The sequence below is a fragment of the Gymnogyps californianus genome, chromosome 8, assembly GCF_018139145.2.
Source record: "Gymnogyps californianus isolate 813 chromosome 8, ASM1813914v2, whole genome shotgun sequence".
NCBI classification, from domain to species: Eukaryota; Metazoa; Chordata; class Aves; order Accipitriformes; family Cathartidae; genus Gymnogyps; species Gymnogyps californianus.
In genome coordinates this window covers 24,409,507-24,431,289 of record NC_059478.1, presented here as the reverse complement: position 1 = coordinate 24,431,289, position 21,783 = coordinate 24,409,507, and the positions used below count along the sequence as shown (strand labels likewise).

Sequence of the window (21,783 nt, the reverse complement as noted above, 5' to 3'; positions counted from 1 at the left end):
TAGGGGGTCTCTGCACTGAAGCACAATGCAGAGCTACCCATGGGTGTGGTTCTGGAGAACTCCCTTCAGATCTAACAAGGTTGGTAGGTCTGATCCAGCTCAGGCCATCTCTGACCCACCAACCTCCAGGCAAGGCATTTATATGGCTGTGTGAAATAGGATTTTTTTTTTTTTAAGCCAAAAATTAGTAAAGATAATAAAGGACTTATTTTGCATCCACTAGAAGAACATAATGGAAGAATCTGAACAAGGCTTTATATTCTCAGCCCATAAGAGACTGAAAGGCCCATGAGGGATAAAAGCAATAGTATTAAGAGAGAGCAAGGCAATCTAAGGACGACACTCACTTGTGCTAGGAAGCTACAGATCTCAGCTGACAATGTGGTACGGTAGTGTACAGAAGCACAGAAATGAACGAACATGGGGGAATGAAGTTTCATCATGCCCCATAAGAACAAGAGGTCTTCTTAGGTCAGAAATAAAATGCATTTCCACATTTCCAGGAAGATCGGAATTGAATAAGAATCTAATAACTGACAACAATTTCATAATAAAGCATGTAATTAGGATTATATGAACAGAAGTACAGCCAAGCACAGCAATTTCTATAAATGATGCAAATCCTGTGCCAAATTCAATGCTGGCATTAGCATGGAAATTTCTCCGAAGTATCCAACAGAAATCCAGCTACCAGGCAGCAAGTGAGAAATGCATTGTCTAATGTCTGTAAACTCCATACAGACCACCCAAAAAGCCATAAAGCACAGTGTACAATATCTATCAAGTTTTCAAACTGCATTTTGCATCTGTAGCAAATATAGCTACATACAAGCAGAATGGGCAAAATTTTCCCCTTATGCTACTAATCTGAAATCAACAATCCAGGAATTAACTTGGCTTACTGGTTTTATCCTTCCAAACTACCCGTAACTGATTTCACTGATGACTTGAGTACTATTCCTTTAGCAGCTAGCTACTTAGAAGCATAGTACAAATAACTTTGCCCACAGAAACAGAAAATTAATTTAAACTTTTTATTAAAAGATGGGCTATATGCAGTTCTAGTTCTCTCTGTGTTTAACTGGTAATTGCAAGTACCGGAGGGAAGGCAGAAGGTTCAATTTTAGCTATTTTATTCAAAATGTTTGTGTTTGTCAAAGAAATCAGTATGACATTCAAGAGAGAAGTCCTATCAAGAACAGCTCAGACCACCCTGATACATTTCATCCTGTTCAGTGCAGTTTGGTCTCTGCGGAACTGAGGCTCCAACTGAGCTAAGCCTTGGTCACTGTCCACATGCAAGTTCTACGTCTGTGGCAAAGGCCAGGTAAAATGACTTACCCTGCAATGAAAAAGGTCAAATACCTCACATTCACCTTGGACTAAGAAAACACATAGGGACAGTTATAAAAGTTCAGCTGATGTAAAGCAATTCTGCTAGAACTCAAGAGACAAGAAAGAATTAATTAAAAAAAGTCATATGCAATGGATCAACTGAAAAGGACAAAAGAAAGGTTTTCTTCCAGGGTTAAAAAAATACCGCTCAGGATTACTGAGCAACAATGAAAGTACTGGACAAACAAGGACTTAGTGTTGCATCCTTTCCTCATGATTTTCACTGTAACCTCTTCAGTGATGGAGCTTACTGATGAAAGCATTATTTTCTGAGGCTATTTAAATAACTGGGGAAAAAAAAAGATTGCAAAGGCAAGTTCAGAAGGGGTAGAGCTGAGGCCACCTGGGCTCCTCAGCACTGTCCTGCACAGACTGCATGCATGACTATGCTCCAGTTTCCTCCTCATCCCCATTTACTCTTTTGCATACAAGTTTAACAGCCTTTTTCTCCAGGTTGTCCAAGTGACATCAGGGAGAACCCCGAGTATACTAGTAACACAAAGCCCAGTCCTTGGTGCCTTTCCCTGCTCTGTTAAATTACACAGAAGAAGCAGAACTGACATCTGTAAAGATAACTGCTGAGCCCTTGCAGCCCAGTACTAGAAGCATGCCTCACCAATCTACGTCTGTGTAGAACTATCTGCCCATTTGACATTTCTACCACGTGTAAAAAAATGATTCTTCAACAACTTTTAATGTAGCCCCACTTAGGCTTCCTTTTTTTCTGGGGAGCAAAAGAACTTCCTTAACAATACTGCTCCTTCAGCAAAACTTGGAATTCCACATCTATTAAAAATGTTCATAGGCTGTGCAAACTGGTCTAAAGACACCAATCCTGCTGCACCAAGTTCAGTATTCATTTTCCAGATACTGCACCTGATGAAAACAGCCATATTTGATGGAAATGGATACACCAAGCACCATCAGCACAACTGAAATACAAACCTGTGAGTTCAAAGCAAGGAAGGGAGAAATTTGTCTCCAGTCACAAACCCCTGCATGCCCTGGTGACACCTAAAATCATGAGGATACTACTTATTGTTTCAGATTTAGCAGCAAAAGGAAGCAATTTCCAGCTCTATACCTTCAAGGTGGGTTTTTTTTCCCCCACCCTGTAATTCCTGACTGGGGCCCCCAAAGACATCTGGCCCAGCTTTACAGCCTGAGGAAAGCAATATACCAGAGGGGTCTCCTTCATTAGACACTGCAACTACATTATTCATTCCCCAGGCACAGAAAGAACAAATAAGCAATCACTTGATAGTGCTGTATGGGTCATCCATCAGGAAGGTTTTTTTGCCTGCTTGTCTTACCTCCAAAATAGGTGTAGTAAAGCAAAAAAGAGGTCATTCTAGCATACTACATTTTAAAAGGCTCTGGTTACCTTAACATGGACTATATAACTCCTTACAATTTTTTTTCCTAATAAAACTATAGCAACCTCCAACAGTAGAAAAGCAACTGACTGCTTTAAGCTGAATTTATGAAAGACTCCAACAGGAAGATGAAAAATTTCCTCCTATGAACTGCATATGCCCTTTTTCTTTTCCCAGGGAGTCATCTGTTTAAAGCCAGATTGCAACCTCTGCTAAGTAAACAGTTGTTTCATTTACTACCACGCATCCACTTGGCTAATGGAGTTAATGCTGCCCTACTGAATCTTCCGACATATTCTTTATTTTAGAAATTGTATCGTATTTCCTAATAAAAGTCAAGAACAATATTAACAAAACAGTAATCTATATTGGCTTTTAGTGACTTACAAGATGTACTGACTTGATGCAGAGAGATGCCACATGATAGAGAAAAATCCCATTAAAAAACTTTTATTTTGAGGTATCCTTTAAGCCACCTCTTGGCATTTGCACCTCAACTCTTTCACAGTTGTATTTTCAATTGGAGGAATAGAGCATTAATAAGAAGACAGATGATACTGAACATGCTGGCAAAGTCACGTAAGGACTATGCAACCGATACATGACAGTCATTGGCAAAGATTCAAGCAGCTCCCACAGTCTACAGCTCAAAGAAATAAAGAATGAAGTAGAACTTCATTAATCAAAAATGAAAAGGGAAAAGCATTTTTGCAGAATAAAGCCACTAAAACCAGCAGAAAAAAAAAATATAATCTTTCCCATTTATTTTCTACTTCACAGGAATGCAGAAAAATGTAGTATAATAAGCTCACCTCTCCTTTCTCATCACTACCACGTAGCATTAAGACAGTCAGAAATACAATTAGGGGGAAAAAAAACCCACAAAAAAACCCAAGACACTAGAACCACATCAGCTCCAAATGTAAATTAAAATTGTTTTCCTCAAACCAAGAACATCTACCAGAGCCTCACAAATTCTACTAATTAACATAATATCTAAATTAATTACCACTAACCTAGAAATCTGGGAAAGATCAGAGTTTGTAATTGTAGCGACCTATACTACCAGATTCTCATGAGAAAGCCAAAGAACAACAAGTGATCTTCTGCAAGTCACCAATGTTTTTCTCTCATGCTAGGAATCTGTCACTATTCTACCAACTCAATACCTGATTATTTCAGTTGCATTCCTATTCCTGGCCTCCGTCCATACCACTCTCCATCCAAAACATAGGAAAGTAGTCACCAAATTCACTCTGGAGTTGTACTTAGGAGGACAGACACAGAGTTCTTCTCATCCTTCACAAAATGCTTATCTGAGCATCTTCAGCAGCTGAAGGAAACAGAGAAAGTTTCCTTCATAGTTCTCACAGCTTCTCCCAGAACAGTTGACTTTAGCATAAGGAATTACTAACAGCAAACTCCTAAATAAGCATGGATTTAAACTCTCAGATGATTACTCCACTAGCAGTGTGAACTCAGCATCTGGAAGCATGGTCTTGCATGTGGGCTTTCACAAGTACAGGAGCCGCAGCAGATACGCTACTCTAAACCAAATTTTAAAAGCTCCATTTTCTTTGCATAAGTCAAGCCAAACTTTTGATAAGGGTTAAGAATTAAATTGAAAAGAAAAAAGCAACAACAACAACAAAGTTAAAATATTCAAACAATTTGAGCAACACCTAGATAATACTCGGTTGCTTGAGATGTTAGAACTCATTTTAAGCCTGAGTTTAAGTTAGAACATTTTAAGCCTGCAGTGAGAACAACTGCTATACAACTGGTAGCCCATGCTGCAATCAAACATGTCTAATGACAGGGTAAGCCTACAGGTATTTAGAACATCAATGTTTCCAGCAAGCACATTAGCAGATGGGAAAGTTGCACATTGAGTGTACTCCTATCCTAATGAGGCACCTAATGAGAATAAAAATTTAACTTGCTTGCTCTCAGACACAGGAGGTAGAAAAAGTCTTGACAAAAATAGCAGTGGTATAAGTTTGACTTTCAAGGTCCAATGTTTGATTTGCTAGCAACAAAGTAAAACAAAGCAACTAGAAAGGGAAGAAGGAGGGGGGGAAAAAAAAAAGAGTACTAGCTGTCTATGGCAACTGAATGAAATCTAGGTCTCCTCAAACACCCTGTGTCTTGCTTAACATTTCCCATGTTCAAAGCATGACACTCTCCTTTCTGAAATGGTTTCAGCTGAAACACTGGCCTAGACATCACATCAAACATTTATCTTTGTTGCTCAAACTTTATCTTTCAAGGGAAGGTGCAGGTGTGAGGAGAATCACAAAAACATCTGGACTTGTGAAGGCTAGACCACAGCGTGAACCTCAGACAATTCAGTCTCACTCCAAGCATATTTGATTCTCGTGTCCGCTAGGCAAATAATCTTCTGTGAAGCAGTACTTTAAGGCTCCATAGCCAGATGATCTTCTGAACATCCAGTTCAGAAAGTTCATCCAGAATAACCTAGGGAGCATCACTAATCTGAGACGCGTAAGGACAGATTTCCAGCCTCCTTGAAAACTGAGATTTGCATGTGGGACAAAGAGTTAAGGGGAAAACCAAGATATGGACAGTCAATTCAAATAAAATACAGAACCTGCAACAAGACATTGCCCTTCACATGGCACGATTAACAATTACAAAAGAGCAATTTAAGAGGCTGTTTAATATGCAAATATAAGTCAATGAGTACTAGTTTTAAGCAGCATGAAATCTTAACAGGGAGACTTATTCACAGCTGTTTAATTCTGACTAATAAAGAAAAAGGTATATGTATTTTTATGTTTCAAAGTATGTAACTTTAGTCCCTTCTTACCCCAACCTGAAACATCACCTACTAGGAATGGCTGGGCCTGGAGCTGCCATTGTTTCTGTGGGTTCTTTCTGGGCTCTGTCTTTTCCTGGGTCTGCAGCAAGGTGAGATGGGATGGACAGCGGAAGCACAATAGCCACAGTTTTTCTCTCTCTCCTTCCTGTTCAACAAGGAAAGCTATCCCTCAGTTGGACAGACATCACACATCTTGACATCTTATTACACATACCAGTTCAGAGCAAGTTTGCAGCACAGTGAATGCAAAGCACAAAATATGAAAGCAATAAACATACAGCTCTCTTGGACATTTCTGAGCCTCCCTTCTCAAATATATGAGTTTTCTTCATATTTCTTCAATGAAGAAATTCAATCTTGTTGCAGTGGAAGGGTTTACAAAAGATCAAATTTTACTCTCTTACTCCTAACCAATCCAAGCTCGAGTTGCAATATACAAGCAGAACAAAGACCAGTGCTTTTAAAACAGATCCAGGCAGTCTGCTGGCTTACATTAGCTTGTCTCCCACCCTCCGTATTAACAGAACTCCAAAAGACACGGAGCAGTTGAACTACTTTTCATAACTAAATTTAGCACCCTATTGGTAGTATCATAACACAACATTTATGATTAACTCCATAGATACCCTGCACTGGAAGCTATCCACAGGGTTAACTGTTTTCACATCAGTTAGAAGCCAAAATAGTATTAGGAAAAAAAAAATCCATAGTAGGTAGTATTTAAAAATTTTACTCCAGGACAAATTCTGGTCTTAGCTGTACCAACATCAATCCAGCATAACTCCAGTGTAGGTACGCTGATTCAGACACACTCAGCTGTAATCAAAATATTTCCCTGAGTTTTACTCACAGATTTCGTATGTCAAAACTATACAACTTCCCTCCTACTTTTGCAGTCTAAAGAAACCGTCACCCAATACAGAAGGAAACAGGCAACAACACACTTCAGTTATGACTGACATTAATTAGTAGAAGGGAGTTAACAGAGGGTCTCTTCCCCCCATAAACGCAACAACATATCCACTCTGCACTCAGCACCCTAGAGATACTCCCACATCAGACCATGCACCCACAAGAGATCCATTTCCAGATATCAGTTTTAGAGAAGATACAGGGAGAGCAGAAAGCATTTGGGGTGTTGTAAACAAAGCAAGTTACTACCACTAGCTCGGGGGTTAGTAAATCGGAAATCTGTGTTCAAGCTTTGCTGTTAGTGTCAGGCAGCAGGCTCTCTTTCAAACTGTGCAGGCAGAAGACAGGTGCTATGTTGGAAGGCAGCGTGTTCCCCCTATCAACCTAAGAGGAAAGGCTAGTAAGCAAGATAAAATACAAAACCTTCACTTGGATTATTTTTTCTTTTCTGCAAGACATCCCCATCTTTTAAGTGTTAAGGGGTTTTAAGTTATAAGAGTAATTCTTAGCCTTTCCGTTGCACTTCATATATCATTATACATACATTGTAAATTGAATTTCATCGAGTATTGTGCTCACTGTGGTCTGCCCTGGCTACAGCTCATGTATTACACATAGCCAAATGGATAGTTACTGGTTTCATGAAATGCCCCCAACACAAAAGAATTTTTGATTTCTGGTTCAGTTTAATTGAAGGTCATGCTTAGGTTCCAAAGGAAATTAGATTGGGCAGGATTTGCCCTGGGGTTCAATACTGCTGGTCAATCTCCACCCCAAAAAAAAAAAAAAGGTTCCAGCCCTGTTTGTTTAGCTACGACTCTTTCACCTTCTCCTTCCTGGAAGCATTCCTGATGTCTTTCCCCAAATAACTCAACTGTTTGTTTAGCTGAGAAACTCTCCTAGTAGCATAGAACAGTTTTTCTTCAGCTGGTGGATGACATCATCTTAATGCCTTATACATGAGAAAAGAAGCACAAACCGCATCACTAACGCATGTAACATGTCCAGGTCATCCGCCTTGCTGGGTAATGGAAGGGGTCCCACATGTTAATCCTCGTGTCGCACTAAGACCCTTAGGTCCCTTCCTAAGCGTAGTGGAAGTATTATTTACCCACTTTGGCTAGATGGTTGAGTTCCACAGAAGTCTGACTCAGTGACCTGCCTCCCAACATGGCTACCATGTCCAATTAAGTAGAAGCCTTGTCATGAGGTGGGAGATAGAGAAGAAGGCAATGTTGTACCTGAGCCTATTGTATGTCCAACGGAGTCAAAGGAAAGAACCACTGAATCTGTAACACAAGAGTACAAGTTCATTTTCCCCTTTTTCTTAGCACCATTTCTTGCTGTAACATTTTCTTGTTATTTTGCTTAAATAACTTCTTATGCTCCCTTCCACCAGGAAGCAGAACAACTTCTTCATCAGCCAGACAAAACAACAGGTATCCAGCAAAGGCAGAAGGCTGGAGTATGCAACAAATTACGATGTCATTACCCAATGAAGTAGCTACAATTTATTGAAAATAATTTCATTTTATGCCTAATAAGCTTGGTCGACCTTACCAAAACTGAATCGTAATATGCTTTTGACTGCTAGACTGGAGAGCTTTTTCTTATCAAATGTATTATCCATATTTTGTCCCCACTTAGGGGACTCGCCTGTTACGATCAGCTCTTCCCTGATACTGTTTGCTAAGCCAAGTATTTTGTGCTCCTTGCAGTTCTCACCATGTTTTCCACATCTTTACCTCACACTAGTGGCTCCCTAGCTGAATTCATTTCAGTTTATCAATATCCTTCACCTTTGTACTATACGCAGCACATGTGCCAAGTATCAAGAAAATATAACCTCTCTACTTGATGCCCTTTCATCTTGCCATCTGGGAATCACAATAGCGCTTTTATCCGTGATCGCAATGACAACTCTTGCTCACTGGTTAATGCCTGATACTTTTAGTCACTGTTTCATACGATGGGGCACACTTTGCTTCAATTGTGGTTTACAGTTTCTAGGTTTTATACATGCAACTTGACATTTGGCCACGTAGAAACCCTTATTGCCTGCTTGCACTTAGCTCACCCCATGATCCAGACCCCTTTTTAGTCATTCATTTTCCTCATATACCACTCTACCAGCCTAGAACCTGTTTGCAAAATTTATCAGTACTAATTTGATATTCTGTTCCAAGTGGAGCTGCAATATGGTACCAAGCTCAATGGTGGGTTTTTTTCCTAGCTTTATTCTTACTTGAAACAAAACAACACTTATTTTGATAGTAAGCCTCCTGGTTTGCCATCCATTTTGATGCCAATCCCAACTGAAGGAGAAAGTCTACTGAATTCTACTCTACCACCAGTGGAGCAGAATTGGTCCCAGAACTTAAAGACAACTTGTCAATGGGTAAAACACAGCAAAGAACAAACCACCATGATAGGATTAATAATTTTGTGGAATGAGAAGCTTTAAACTGACACAGCAATAGCAGAACTGCCTTTCATCTTCAGCTAAATGAATAGATTGAATCCCTTAAAGTTTCTCTTTGTAACTTAGGCCTCAGATGTGATCAACTAATCACACATCCTTTGCAGCACCACAGCAGCTGCCTCGGTGCAAGCCCTTCGCACAAAGCAGAAAGCCCAAGTACAATCAGATTTAGCGTGCTGAAAAGAGGTTAAGCTCCTGCTGCATCACCTTACACTTGGGCAGGCTACAATCGCAGACATTGACAGTTACCACATTTCCGCTGACAATAACTTGAATTAGGACCGAGCCCTTGGCTTTTCTATACTGTACATCATCGTGCTTATTTTCCAATTCTTACAAATTCAATAAGAAAGTGCTAACTTTTAAAATAAACATAGTAAAACTGTTCATTTAACTGGATTTAAAAAAATTTTTTAAAAAGCAGGTCTGTGCTGTCCCAGATGCAACACTATGGTAGTAACATTAAAAAAAATATGTATATAGATATTACTAGTCTCAAAACTTATTCCAATAAAAATAAAAATCCATCTGCACTTAACAACTGTATTTCCTCTTCTGGGAATAAAATTCAGACATATTTATATTACTCTAAATAGCAAGGGGTTTAATTCATTATAACTGCGTTAAATTCATCTGCCATTAATTAATTCTGAAGTATCTCTGTGGGGTTCTACTTTTAAAAAACTGTTGAGATTTTTATCAACATAAAGTGTTGCTTTGTAGTTAATGCCAAATTTAAATGTTGTTCATTTTCCTGCAATATATTTTGCATTCAAACACTGCACATGAAATATTAGGACTTATGTAAGAATGGCTGAAAAGCATTGCAAGCACCAAATTAATACCATTATTGCAGCCCACAAAAATAGTATAATGTTTCATTCCCTTAACTGAGAACATTATCTTCCTCCTATAAACAACAACAAAAAAAAAAAAATACAAGCAGAGTAAGCATGTGAGCTCCCTTTTCCAATCCAGTCCTCCATGTGACTATTAGTTTCACAGTTTCAACATCAAATTCACTGTGAATAACCTGTATTACAGTCAATTCCCCCTCTGCCCCTGCAAGTAATTTCACAAACCATGGATCTTTATTAAAACACTGTGTTTATTTCTGGCATTAAACACTTCAAAAGGGAAGAAGCTATAAACTTGAAAAAGGCTGAGAAGATAATCATGTGTCACCTTTCTTCCGCCCAGACAGCTATTCGCATTCAGCCAAATTCAGAGCTACAGGTTCTTTTTGTCAGAAGTCAATGGAGATAAGCATTTCTTTGAGGCAAGCCAGATTTATTTGCAAATACATCGAGTCCCGCTTCCATGAACATAAGAAGAAAAGTTTCTTTGCTTCTAGCTTCAAATCTCTTCCAGTCATTGCTCAGTTCAAAATCCTCCTGACTTTCCACACTCTTTTTTCCAGAGACAAAGTGGCTGCTCAGTCTGTGCCCAGTGCCTTCCTCCAAGCCCCTTAGTCCATTCTGTCTTTCAAAGGCAATCTTCAAAGACTCTATCTTTCAAAATTTAATAAGACACAATGTAAAACATACCCACTTACATGTGCCCTTGCTTTAGGTGCCAAGAAGTGTTTGTGTCTGAAGGAGCAGTCCCTAACCTTTCAGCTACCTACTTCCATAAAGCAGCTTAGATGTTTTTTCTCCTGCCTTCTTAACTGAAGAGCAGCCTTTATGCCCAAATCATGAAATTTGACACCAAATAACTTGCCAATATGCACAGCTTAAGGCTGCATACACCACAATGCCAGCCTTTTACATCTGTTTTCATGTTAGCTACAATCATGTTTTCAGTGGCTACAGCAGTTTAAAAAAGAAAAAAAACCCAAACAACGAAGATACAGCAAAATCCAAATGCAATTCTGGATCTGATCCAATCCATCAGAAGAAGAAAAGACAGCAGAAACACTCACTTTTTTAGAAGGCACTCAGTGCCAGGAATAACAATGGCTGAGACCTCACCAGCCAGACTGCAAAGTTGTTTTGGGTCACTTTGTGTCAACTTTGGGTCAAAGTTGCATTGGGACCTATGCTCTGGTCACTCTCCCCTCCCACCCACCATCCAGCTAGAGCATCAAAAATTGGACCAACACATGAATCTGCTCCATCATCCCCCAAAAAACAGTGCTGTGCAGGGCTACCTGAATGTGCTCCATCACAGCCCTTTTGGAGTGTGGAGGAGTGCCGTATGAGACCCCTCTTCCAGGAGAGCTCACTGCTATGAAACAAACACAAGGATCCCATTTGGTTCAGGAACCGGGAGCTCCAAGACAGATTGTGCAGAGAGACCCAATGCTGCTCTGGAACAAATTTAAACTCTGTTCCAACAATGCTCCATACTGGACGTAGAGCTGAACTTGCCTTTGAAGGAACACAACTGGATTTGCACAGTTCTGTCCTGAAGTAAAAAAAATCCTGCAAATCTGAGGTGGCTATATTTGTTGCTGCACTTACACCACAGTCCAGATAAGCCACCCAGGTATGAGGATTGATTGTATTTCAAGGCAAGGGATGCACTTCAAGTGCCACTGACCCCTTATCTCTTCACACACACACCCCTTTCCACTCCAGTGTTCCTCATCTTAGGTCTCCTGCAAATCCTTCCTCCTGTTTGTTTTGTTAACCGTGAGCTTTCTCAGGGTCTGGATAACTCTGCGCCACACTCCCCTGTCCCCAACACAGGCAAATTAAATTACTCATCTTGCTGCATATAGTGTGCACCTTAGTTATCTGGTGTCCAGAAATGCCTAGACCTATTTAACTGCTATTCCTTACAGATTGCCATATCTTTTCCACTACTCTAGTCTCTGAGCAGAAAAATAAATGAAGATTGAAGTCTCCATAAAGGAGCGATGATCCTGACCAACAAACTGCAGATTTGTAGGAGACAGAGAGAAACAAAGCCATGTTGGAAAACATCTTAAGTTTCATACTCCAAGAAAAAGATATAGACACCATAGGATAAACATTTAATATCATGCATGGGTACTGCACTTGAAAGATGTGTGGAAACAGCTCTTAAAGCCCAATTGTGTCAAGTTCCTGAAATCATGTAAGAGAAGATACATGGACCAACTTCCAATGCAAATACTGTCCTTGCTTTGATTTCATCATTGATGAAAATGCAATATACAAACTGAAAACAAGCAGTGGTAACACAGCAAATATAATCCACATTTAATCAAGAACTGTATATAACCTGTATGTTTACTTAAGTGCTGTTTCAGAATTTCAGTTAAGACTTTTACAGTAAGTCCCTCTGAGAAGCCACTAACTTTCTTTGCTTTTTACAGATTCTCCCTGCAAGGATTTGTAGACATTTGTCTCATCCTATTGGAAACTAAAGAAGCTGAACCAATAACTTCTCTTATCGTTTTTCTTTTCTTTTTTTTTTTTTTTTTTAAAAAAAACAAAACCAGACCTTAGCAATAAATCGAATTCCCGATTCGGGGAGGGGGGGGAATTGCGTGCTGCTTTGGAAGTGGTCCTGAGAAACCACAAACCATCAGTCCCACAGGAGTTGTAAGAGTTTAATAATAAAGGCTTAACACAGCCTCGATACCACATACCATTACAGTAATACGCTCCACAGACCAAGCCAAACAGGGAATACAATAATACATCGCAACATAAGGCTGTAATTTGGCACATCCTCATACAGAGACTCAGGCTCTGAGGTCTGCATTGCTTTCTTGTATGCATGATCACTGTTAGGTTTCTCATTCCATACCCCTGCTCTCCAGATACTCTGATGGACTCCTACAGAACTGCAACCTATATTTAATAACATTTAATGTAATTTCTACCTCCGGAGCTTGATCAGAAACCAGATATCCTGCAGAGCTCTATCACCTGGACTGAGGACAGCAATTGCAGTAACAACATTAAAGAAGAAAATTTTGATTCAGAGTCAGAATGAAAAGAAAGATTTTAGGTGCTGCTTTTTTCCATAAAGAAAAGGGTCTGTCATTCAGCTGTCTCCCTTTTTCAGCTGAGTACTGAAAAGGATAGAATCAAAACACCCCAATAGTCATGAAAATTTATTTTCTATTTGAGGTCAATATTCTATAACATGACATATACCAGAAAAGGAACACTTAACGCACAAAACTCTTCATAACCTAGTGACAAAAAGGCCAGCAATAACAAAAACTATCCTTATGTTTCATCTAGTCAGAAAATGAAGCTCACAAAAGCAGTGCCACTCTCAGAAAACATGCTACTGTCGGGATTCATTTGGCAAGAAGATCTGTCTCAGAACATCCCCTGCCCCAAAGAAAAAATATTTGGAAAAAACCCCACTCTTATCATGACTACACAACATTCTGGATAATTCTTATATCCAAGGAATTGAAGGGAACTAAATCATTTCAGTTCTATTTCACAGAGATCTCGCTTAGATACCTAAAGCATGAACATCCTTCCCCAGATTTGGTAAAACACAAGAACAACTGCCTGCACTTATAAATTACTTGACAGGGCATCCTTCACTTCCTAATGCTTTGTTTTACTCACTGAAGACAGATTTAGGGAAGGGCTAAGTAATTTATTCAGTCTAATGATAAATGCCATCCTACTAATTTATTAAGTATCCTACTTTTGCATTAGTGTTGTGGTCCCTCCACTGCTTGGTTTATTCCGCTTCACTAAGCTCTTTCTTCTATAGTACAACTGATTTTCCTACTTCTCTACCTTTTTCTGAACACAGTGAGATGGCTCTGTGTTAAGAGCACTGGTCACTACAAGAACATCTTCTGTACCACAGCCTCAAGGATGCTCTGAGTTACTCATATTCTTTATTCAAAACTCAGGGCACTAATTATGACATCCCCTATGCACCACTTCACACAGCCTCAGTGAAGGTCGAAGGAAACTTATATAAGACCACTCTTACTAGTAATCTCAGCTCCTACATACGTACTCTGTGAAAAACAATCAGTAGTGTTCCCATGCTTAGACACCACAAGAAGTAACAATCTCAAGTGTATTGTTTGAGCAGCATTATTCTAACATTTTCAATATCTAAGATGAGGAATATATAAAGACGACACACACACAGCACAGGCACACTTCCTAATCACAGATGTGCACACTAACAGCAGAAAATACAAGGACTGCAACTTTTGGCAAGCAAGCCATATGAAGAGTTTCAGTCCAGTGCTGTCTGCAACCAAGAGGAGACCCAGGTTCAAAGTTCAAACTTATTCCCTTTATGGGAAGGGAAAAGTCACTCAGCAACAGGACACATCTTCAGCAACAGGAAACATCTGACTGTAAAGAACACTTCCAATAAACTCTGGATTTTCTACTTTAATAAATTGTCTTAAAACAAGGCTGCGCTACAGTGTTTCTGTTGCACTTTGAATGCCTGTCTTGTGTGTCACCTGGCTGTATTTCTATTGGCACAGAGATGTGGAAACGGGCTGGTGCTTGTTTCATATAACGTACCTGTTGGGGAAGATTCACCCTCATTTGAGAATGCATATCATTGCGAAATATCATAAGAATAAAAATTTCATTCTGATCTAAATATTAATTCACTTATGCACTGTACAAAGTTGAAGAGTTTCTGCACTGTTGCTCTAGCCAGCATCTCTTTAAATACTACCCTCATTTATATAGTACTAACTTTTTAAGCATACAGTACTAAAGTAGGCCACGCAGGTTCTCTCTCCATTTCTGTGGCTGACCCAACAACACACCCTTTTTATTGACAGATGACTTCACAGCCAAGCTTAGAGTTGAACCCAAATTCCCTGGCCATGCGCTCTGCCCAGACATCAGGGCCGTTTTTTGCTTCAGCCTGGAGCCAGCCAGTTTCCACACCGAGAAACCTGACACAGAGCGACGAGGCTCACACACAAGCTCTGCCCCAGGGAGCGCAGCCACAGCTGGTTCAGAGCTCGTCTCTGCAAACTCATGGCCCAAGTCAAACACGGCCAATATGGGTAATCTCGCTATAACCTGTACAACCCTGAACAAGTCCTTTGACGAAATTAAATGGTTTTAATCTGTAAAAATAAACAATCTGCTTTTTTCCAAAGACCCTTGGAAAAAAGGCTTGAGAGCTAAGAATGGATATAGCAAAGTATTATCGCTTGTCTCAACAATTTTATGTGGCATCAAGATCTACTGGTTACATTGTAAACTGCAAAGTAATTCTCTATCAGCTCTCAATTTCCTGTCATTTAATTGAAACAACTCTCTTAGTGATACAGAACTTGAAAGATGTAGTAATATTTCTTTAATGAATTTTTATGAATTTCATGGAACCTAACCAACTTTTACACTTGCTGTTGTGCACATTGCTCCTTTTCCATCAGGATGTTCGTAATGAAGTGGCAAATTAACTAAGCAAGAAACAACACTCATGTTCCGAACAGATGTATTTTTAAAATGTTCTGAGCATGCCAATTTTCTTTATTCTGCAATGAATGAACTGAATGAAAAGATGTCCTGCGCCAGCTGGCAAATGTTTCAGAAGGCTATTACATTGCTATTGTCTTCAGCAGTGCCCAAATAACCGTTTGGTAGCAGGAAGGGCTGGTATGTTTTGCTCACAAGATCCGTATTTATTTGGATCTACTACATAACTTCACAGTGCCGTGACCAACGAAACTCTGGGTGCAAGGACAACATGGTGCTTCACTCCGAGCATCTGGTATGTGTAGCTCCTCAGTGTCCATCACATCTCCCTATTCTAGGGGAAGGCCAACAGCACCGGCCTCTTAGGTTGCTCTTTCCAGAAGAGGTGGACAAACAGTCCCCAAATGCAAAGGGGAAGGGGAGATCAAGGTGCTGCAGAAGTTCAATGAAAATACACTTGGTTGAGGAACACAACTGTAGAGAAGGTACACATCTACCATAAAGTCACAAAAACAAACAGGCCAAACTGCACCAATAAAGCTAGTATCCGAGAGGTTTTTCTCTTGACAGAGAGAAATCCTTCGATTAATCCCAAGCAGATTCTCACTATTTTAAGGAGCTCATGTCCTCCTAAGCCAAGTCTCATATTTTGGTTTCAATTATTATTGTAGCACTAAGTCAGTCATACAGCCAAATTCCATAGTGGAACATGCAATAAATTACAAAACAGTAAAAATTCTCTCTTCTAAGCTTACAATCCATGTGGCAAGACAGCAAATGGATATTGGCAGTTGGGGAATTACACAGGAACAAATGTGAAAATGTGGGTCAGTAAGATAATACCAGCTCAGTTCCAAGAACATTTTTTTGAGCATCAGTGGTAGTACCAGTCTTTAATCAAAGCAATATGAAGTTAAACCGTATTTTGTTTCTGAATAGAAGATTCACTCTTTTCATCAAGAAATACAGTATTTGTGCACTCAAATGTAAAGCACTTGCTTTAGGTTCAGAATATGCATCTTCTTCTGAATGTACATCTCCAGCTCATACTTCAAAAGTATGAATTCTTTACCACATTTATTTTAAAAGGGTCACTACTAGTGTTTCCTAGATAATCTCAGTAACAAAACAACACTGCAGCTGTCTTTATAATTAAAATTAATAGCAAACTTGTACATTGGATATATCACGGGGCACAGGGGAAATCGTATTCAGACTTACCTGTGTATGACTGTTAGATCTAACTATTAGGAATATTCAGAGGATAGACCAATTTAACCACTGACTTGACTTAAAACAGAAAACTACTGAATCAACATTAAATCTCATTATTCTGTGTGGAACGTGTCTAATGATCATTAGTATAGCCATTATTTAGTTCAAACAAGAATACTGGACAGAAGGGTTACAGATCACTTTTTTTTTTTTAATTAAAGCACTTAACAACACTCATTTGGACAAACACTTGAAAATACTCCAATACATCATTTGCAAACTAAGGGGCAGACTCAACATAATATTTTGGTGACGCAAAACAGATGTATGCAAAAATTAATTGGCCAATGCTGTCCGGTTGCTTTCAATCACACTTCAGAAGGTGCAAATTGTTCTTACAGTATTTTTTAAACTAATTTTAACCTAATAATACTTATTTATTTCAACCATTAGAAAAATGTAAATAGCATACTCCCTTCAGTTTTCTTGGTTAGTGGTCACGCACATAATTTTCACATAACTTCTGGAATACCAAGCAATTTTGATACCAAAACCCCCTCAAAACTTTCAAACGTTATTACTCTTTACTACATACTAGCAGCTTGAAACTACGAAGAAAGCAAAATACCCTTAAAGTTTGTCCTTAAAAAAAGTTCACTTTCAAACTAAGACAAATACGTTAAAATTTCTTGATTAGGTTATTGCACAGCACTGGCACAAGGAAAATGAATTCTGTATTTTCATAGTGCAAACAAAATATATATTGTTACCTTAGATATTATAAAATACAAAGCATTCATAATTAGAATTAAATTGCTTTACTCTTGTAGTATTTTTATTAAAATATGGACATGGGCTTTTAACCTTAACAAAGCACAGTAAGAACTGTATTAGTGACAGTGTCTTAAACTCACATATACTCACACAACTGTTAGAGAGCTCTGGAAGGCTGCTGCACATTATCTTTGTTTTACATAAATAAAGATACCTACATGCAATTAATGGCAATTAGGACAACAACTATTTTAATAGTCTGGTCTTGTTTTTATGCCTACTGGAGCCATTCAACCATTTTTTTTCTCCCTCTCCCTGGCATGGAAAAAAACTTTTTCTGTGTGTTAGCTTTTCCGAGCTAGCTCTCAGAAACCTCTCCTTCCTCAAAAGCAAAAATATAAATACTTGCATCAGGCAACTCACATTCTTGAGTTTGTTTGAAAATAATCTACTACTTATGATATTAAGCCAGTGGTCAAAAGCCTCCCAAAACCTTAAAGCACACAAGATCTGGCCCAGCTGCCAGAACAACTGCCAACATGTTCATATGTATGGCTTTACAGTGACACTTCTCATCTCTCCTGTGTCTGCCCAGCACACAAACAAACAACAGGAAGGAGTAAGGTACAAGAAAAGTGTATGAGCATAGAACATCTCCTGAATACAAGTGCTTTATAGGCATCTTCTCTAGAAAATAGCAATGTTCTACTTTCTTTTGCATTACAAGGACCCAGACCATTTATTAACATGAAAGGTGATACTGAACAGAAAGTCTGTTGGATCCATTTTTCAGTCTTTTTTTGCAGTTTGGGGTCAGGGGGAAGTTTGGGGTTTTTTGTTTGGTTTTTAATAGCATTGCCACAACTGATTCCAAAATCTGAAGAGTTTTCTGGCCCATCAAACCCTAAAACTCATTAAGTTTCCAAAACATGCATTAAAATTTGGATTTGAGAGGTCCTAGACAGTACATGATTTTACAAGTAGTAGATATATACAGAGAGATACGGCGCATATGTTCTTTCAAAGCCAAATGTCTTGAAGAGCAGCTTGTGTGCCTTTGGCTTGTCTTCACCTTCCAGCCACACTAACTGGTCTACAAAGGGCATTATGTCTACACAAAAGCCTTGCATCGTCCTAAACCAAACAAACATTGACACATGCAAATCTGAAATAAAGATGTTCCAGAAGTCACCTGTGCATCCTAGAAGGATCCCAAAACCAAATGCTACTCTATTCCCAGAGTATCTGCTTGACTGCAAAAGCTCCCATATTTGGAGGAAAAGCAAACAAAAAAAAAGCCCTCAAAACAAAAACACAAAACCACAGTAACTTTGAACAGTGCATATATAGATTCTCATTTCCTATTATTTTCTTTTACAGAAGCATTTGATTTGAAGAAAAAAAAAATTAGTTCATCAAAACATAAAGAAAAGTAACCCAGAGATAGACTAAATACTGTCAGTAGCACCTCATTTCCATGTGCAGAAATTGCAGGACAATGAAAAACTTATTCAAATAGCAGCAGCAGAAGCGGAAGTTGATCATCACAGCACCCAGCCTCTGGACAAATACAGCTGGAGACGATCTAATGAAAAAGTGCTCCTTCTATCACACCACATACAAAAATACAATGAATCCCTTTAAATTAGCACTTGGCAAAGAAACAAGCCAGTGAGAAAACAAAGTTCAAGGCACCCAGAAGGTTAAATACTAAGAAACATTGGTTCCAGTCTAGGATCAATGGAATTAAACTGCTGAGCACCTAACTAAATTGTTTCACAAAGCAAGCAAGCGTTCTTTAAAAAAAAAAAAAAAAACCACCTCATACTGTAGTTTCCAAGTCAGCAGTGGCTAAAAGCACAACCAAGTTGCCACTCCCCCAAGGGGGGAAAGGACTAAAAGAGGCCAGTCTCACCTCCAGCTACAAGAACATTTACTGTCCAAAGATAAATTGTATTGGAAAGATCTTTGTCTGTCAGAAATGAAGCTTACAGTGATACAAAGCTCGTGCAAAACTGAAATAGGCAGTAAATTACCAGAGAACTGCATGCAGATGAGTGGTGTGACCAGGCTCATCTGCTATACTGCGTCCGAAAATCTTGGGTGACCCTATTTGGGAAAGCCACAAAGTCTCTTGCATGTTTGCAACAAGCAAATATAATAGATAACGTTATTATTATTATATGCTGGAACAATATTGAAGCAAAGAAACTAAAATTTTACAAGTTCAGTAGAAAGGTAATTATTGATGCAACTGCTTTTGTTTGGTCACACACATTTTTCTCAGATCTGCCATAATGCAATGTGCAATGATCTACGTTGTTCAGTTATGGCTCTGAAACACCCATATTAGCTTTGCTCTTTTGAGTGGCCACAGACTTTCAGAGGACTTGCAAGGCCTCTGGAAAAAACAAAACAAAACAAAAAAAAAACCACCCCAAAAACAGAAAGCAAAAAACAACCCAGATCAATGGACTACTTTAGTCAAAATACCAAGACAAGGGAACAGCTTGCTGAAGAACAGTAATCCAGCATCCAGCAGCACCAGCATCACTGAAACATCAAATGGTTTTGATGAAGATCGTGTGAAACTGCCAACTCTATTTCACCAAAAGCTGAAACTTCAGAAGTTGAGAGCTGCCAAGAGCAACTCCCATTCTTAAATTAATTCAATTTCCGCAAAGAAAACCCACTGTAATCTCAGAAAGACAAACCTTCCACAGCGCTCCATGACAGACCCCGTTCCTTATTAGCATTTCAGCACCTGCTGAAGTATGCTCCCAGCCAGGATTTCACAGGCTCACTGGGATTCACAAATTTTAGAGTTCCGCCATTTCTGGATTACTCCACTAGCAGAACTCCTTATAAAAGGTAACAGTCATTTTATTAACCTTATTCTAAAACAGCTGCCTCATCTAACACAACTTCATTTGACTGGCAAAAAAACCCCAACAGCTTGATGTTGGCAGGTCTGGGATCAGTTCAGAAATGGAAAATGGCCTCTTCTTGGTTTGTGACAAGCCATCAACGTAGGCAACTTTTTGGCCATAAGTTTGACTGTGAAATTGCCTGCACAACTGAACAGATGATAGGAAAAGAGAGGAGAGGATTAAGTGAAGAGAGACAGCAACAAGTAGGGCATTCTGCGAATAAAGAATATTGCAGAAGCCTGAGATACCAGTTTACAAAACACAAAGGACTGCTAGTCATTCAGAGAAAGCAAACTGTATGCTTCTAAATGGCTTAAGCTGTTAGTTTTTAAAGTCAGGGTTTGGTTGTGGGGGAACGAATTCTTTTGGCTTTGTGACTTTTTAAACTTTAATAAGAGAGCATCTTTCTCAGGCTGGATAACCTTGACATTCTTTCTAAACCATACTAAAACAAACATGCCCACTAATTCTCCCAAACCAAATCAAGTAATGGCAACACAAACCATAATAGATGCTATTCAGTGCGACACACAAACACGAGCATCTCAAGGCCAAGGACTCCATATGGAGAAACACAAGCCAAAAGCAGGATTTAGGGCCAACTTCAAAATTGCACATATGGAAGAAAACTGCAACCACCTTAAGATCCTCACTGTATCCAAGCAGGCAGTTATCACCAGCTCCAGGCCCACAGACACTTGAAAGAAGGAAATGAGATTTATCAGTTGTAGCAGACCACCTTCCCGCAGCTGGTTTTAATTAAGCTCATTTGGTGGTAGTGACTAACAGCAAGCAGAGCCTTCTCAAATCACTTTGCAAGTATTTTTGCCAGCACTTCCCCATCTGCACTGACCAGGAATACTGGATACTAACTAGGATGTTATTCTGCAATTCTGTCTGAGGTACAGCATTTAAGAGTGGTGTATCCACTCCCCTTAAATATCAGCTGGTACAGCCACTGCTTACAGGTATCCAGGTGTGGGGAGAAGATGCAGAACTTGAAGAAAAGTACCAGACAAACTCCACTGAGAAAGCCACTCCTGAAAAGGCAGCTGGATCACTTGCCAGAATCCCATTATACCTTGTCCATACCCATACTACATGAAACTTATTAATGACCATGTGGATATTGAACACATTTTGGAGCTGTAAGAAACAGAACAGCCTATATAATTCCTAGGCTAGTTGTACAGTCAACTCCTCTAGGCCAGTTTTTCTTTTGTGGATACATACAGGATAGGATAGCTTTACCATGAAGAAATGCTTTGGGTTACACCGTGATCTCAGAACCATCCAGGGCATGGCTAGACTGTGCAAATCTAAGCCCCATTTCCAGGTACACATAAGGGGATGGAAATGGGTCTAGCAAGGCAGTAATTTTAATGACATCTAACTAGATGGAAGCTTTTCTAAGGTAAATCTGTGTCCAGCAATCAGAATCAGAGAAACTAATGGCATCAGTACCAGCATTGGTACATAA

At 39.2% G+C, this 21,783-nt stretch overlaps 1 protein-coding gene across 4 annotated transcripts in view; it reads right to left on the bottom strand.

Moving 5' to 3' along the window:
- Positions 1-21,783, bottom strand: part of ST3GAL3 (ST3 beta-galactoside alpha-2,3-sialyltransferase 3) — a 189,932-nt gene that overhangs the window by 142,975 nt on the left and 25,174 nt on the right. For 2 of the 4 annotated variants that reach the window (XM_050900775.1, XM_050900777.1), the window contains exons 3-4: positions 7,767-7,814; positions 5,624-5,758 (exon numbers count right to left, since the gene is read on the bottom strand). The exons of 1 other annotated variant lie outside the window; for it this stretch is intronic. In XM_050900775.1, the coding sequence (XP_050756732.1) occupies positions 5,624-5,758; positions 7,767-7,814 (183 nt within the window). The remainder of the gene's footprint in view (positions 1-5,623; positions 5,759-7,766; positions 7,815-21,783) is intronic. One more of the 4 variants, XM_050900776.1, reaches the window with a different exon arrangement.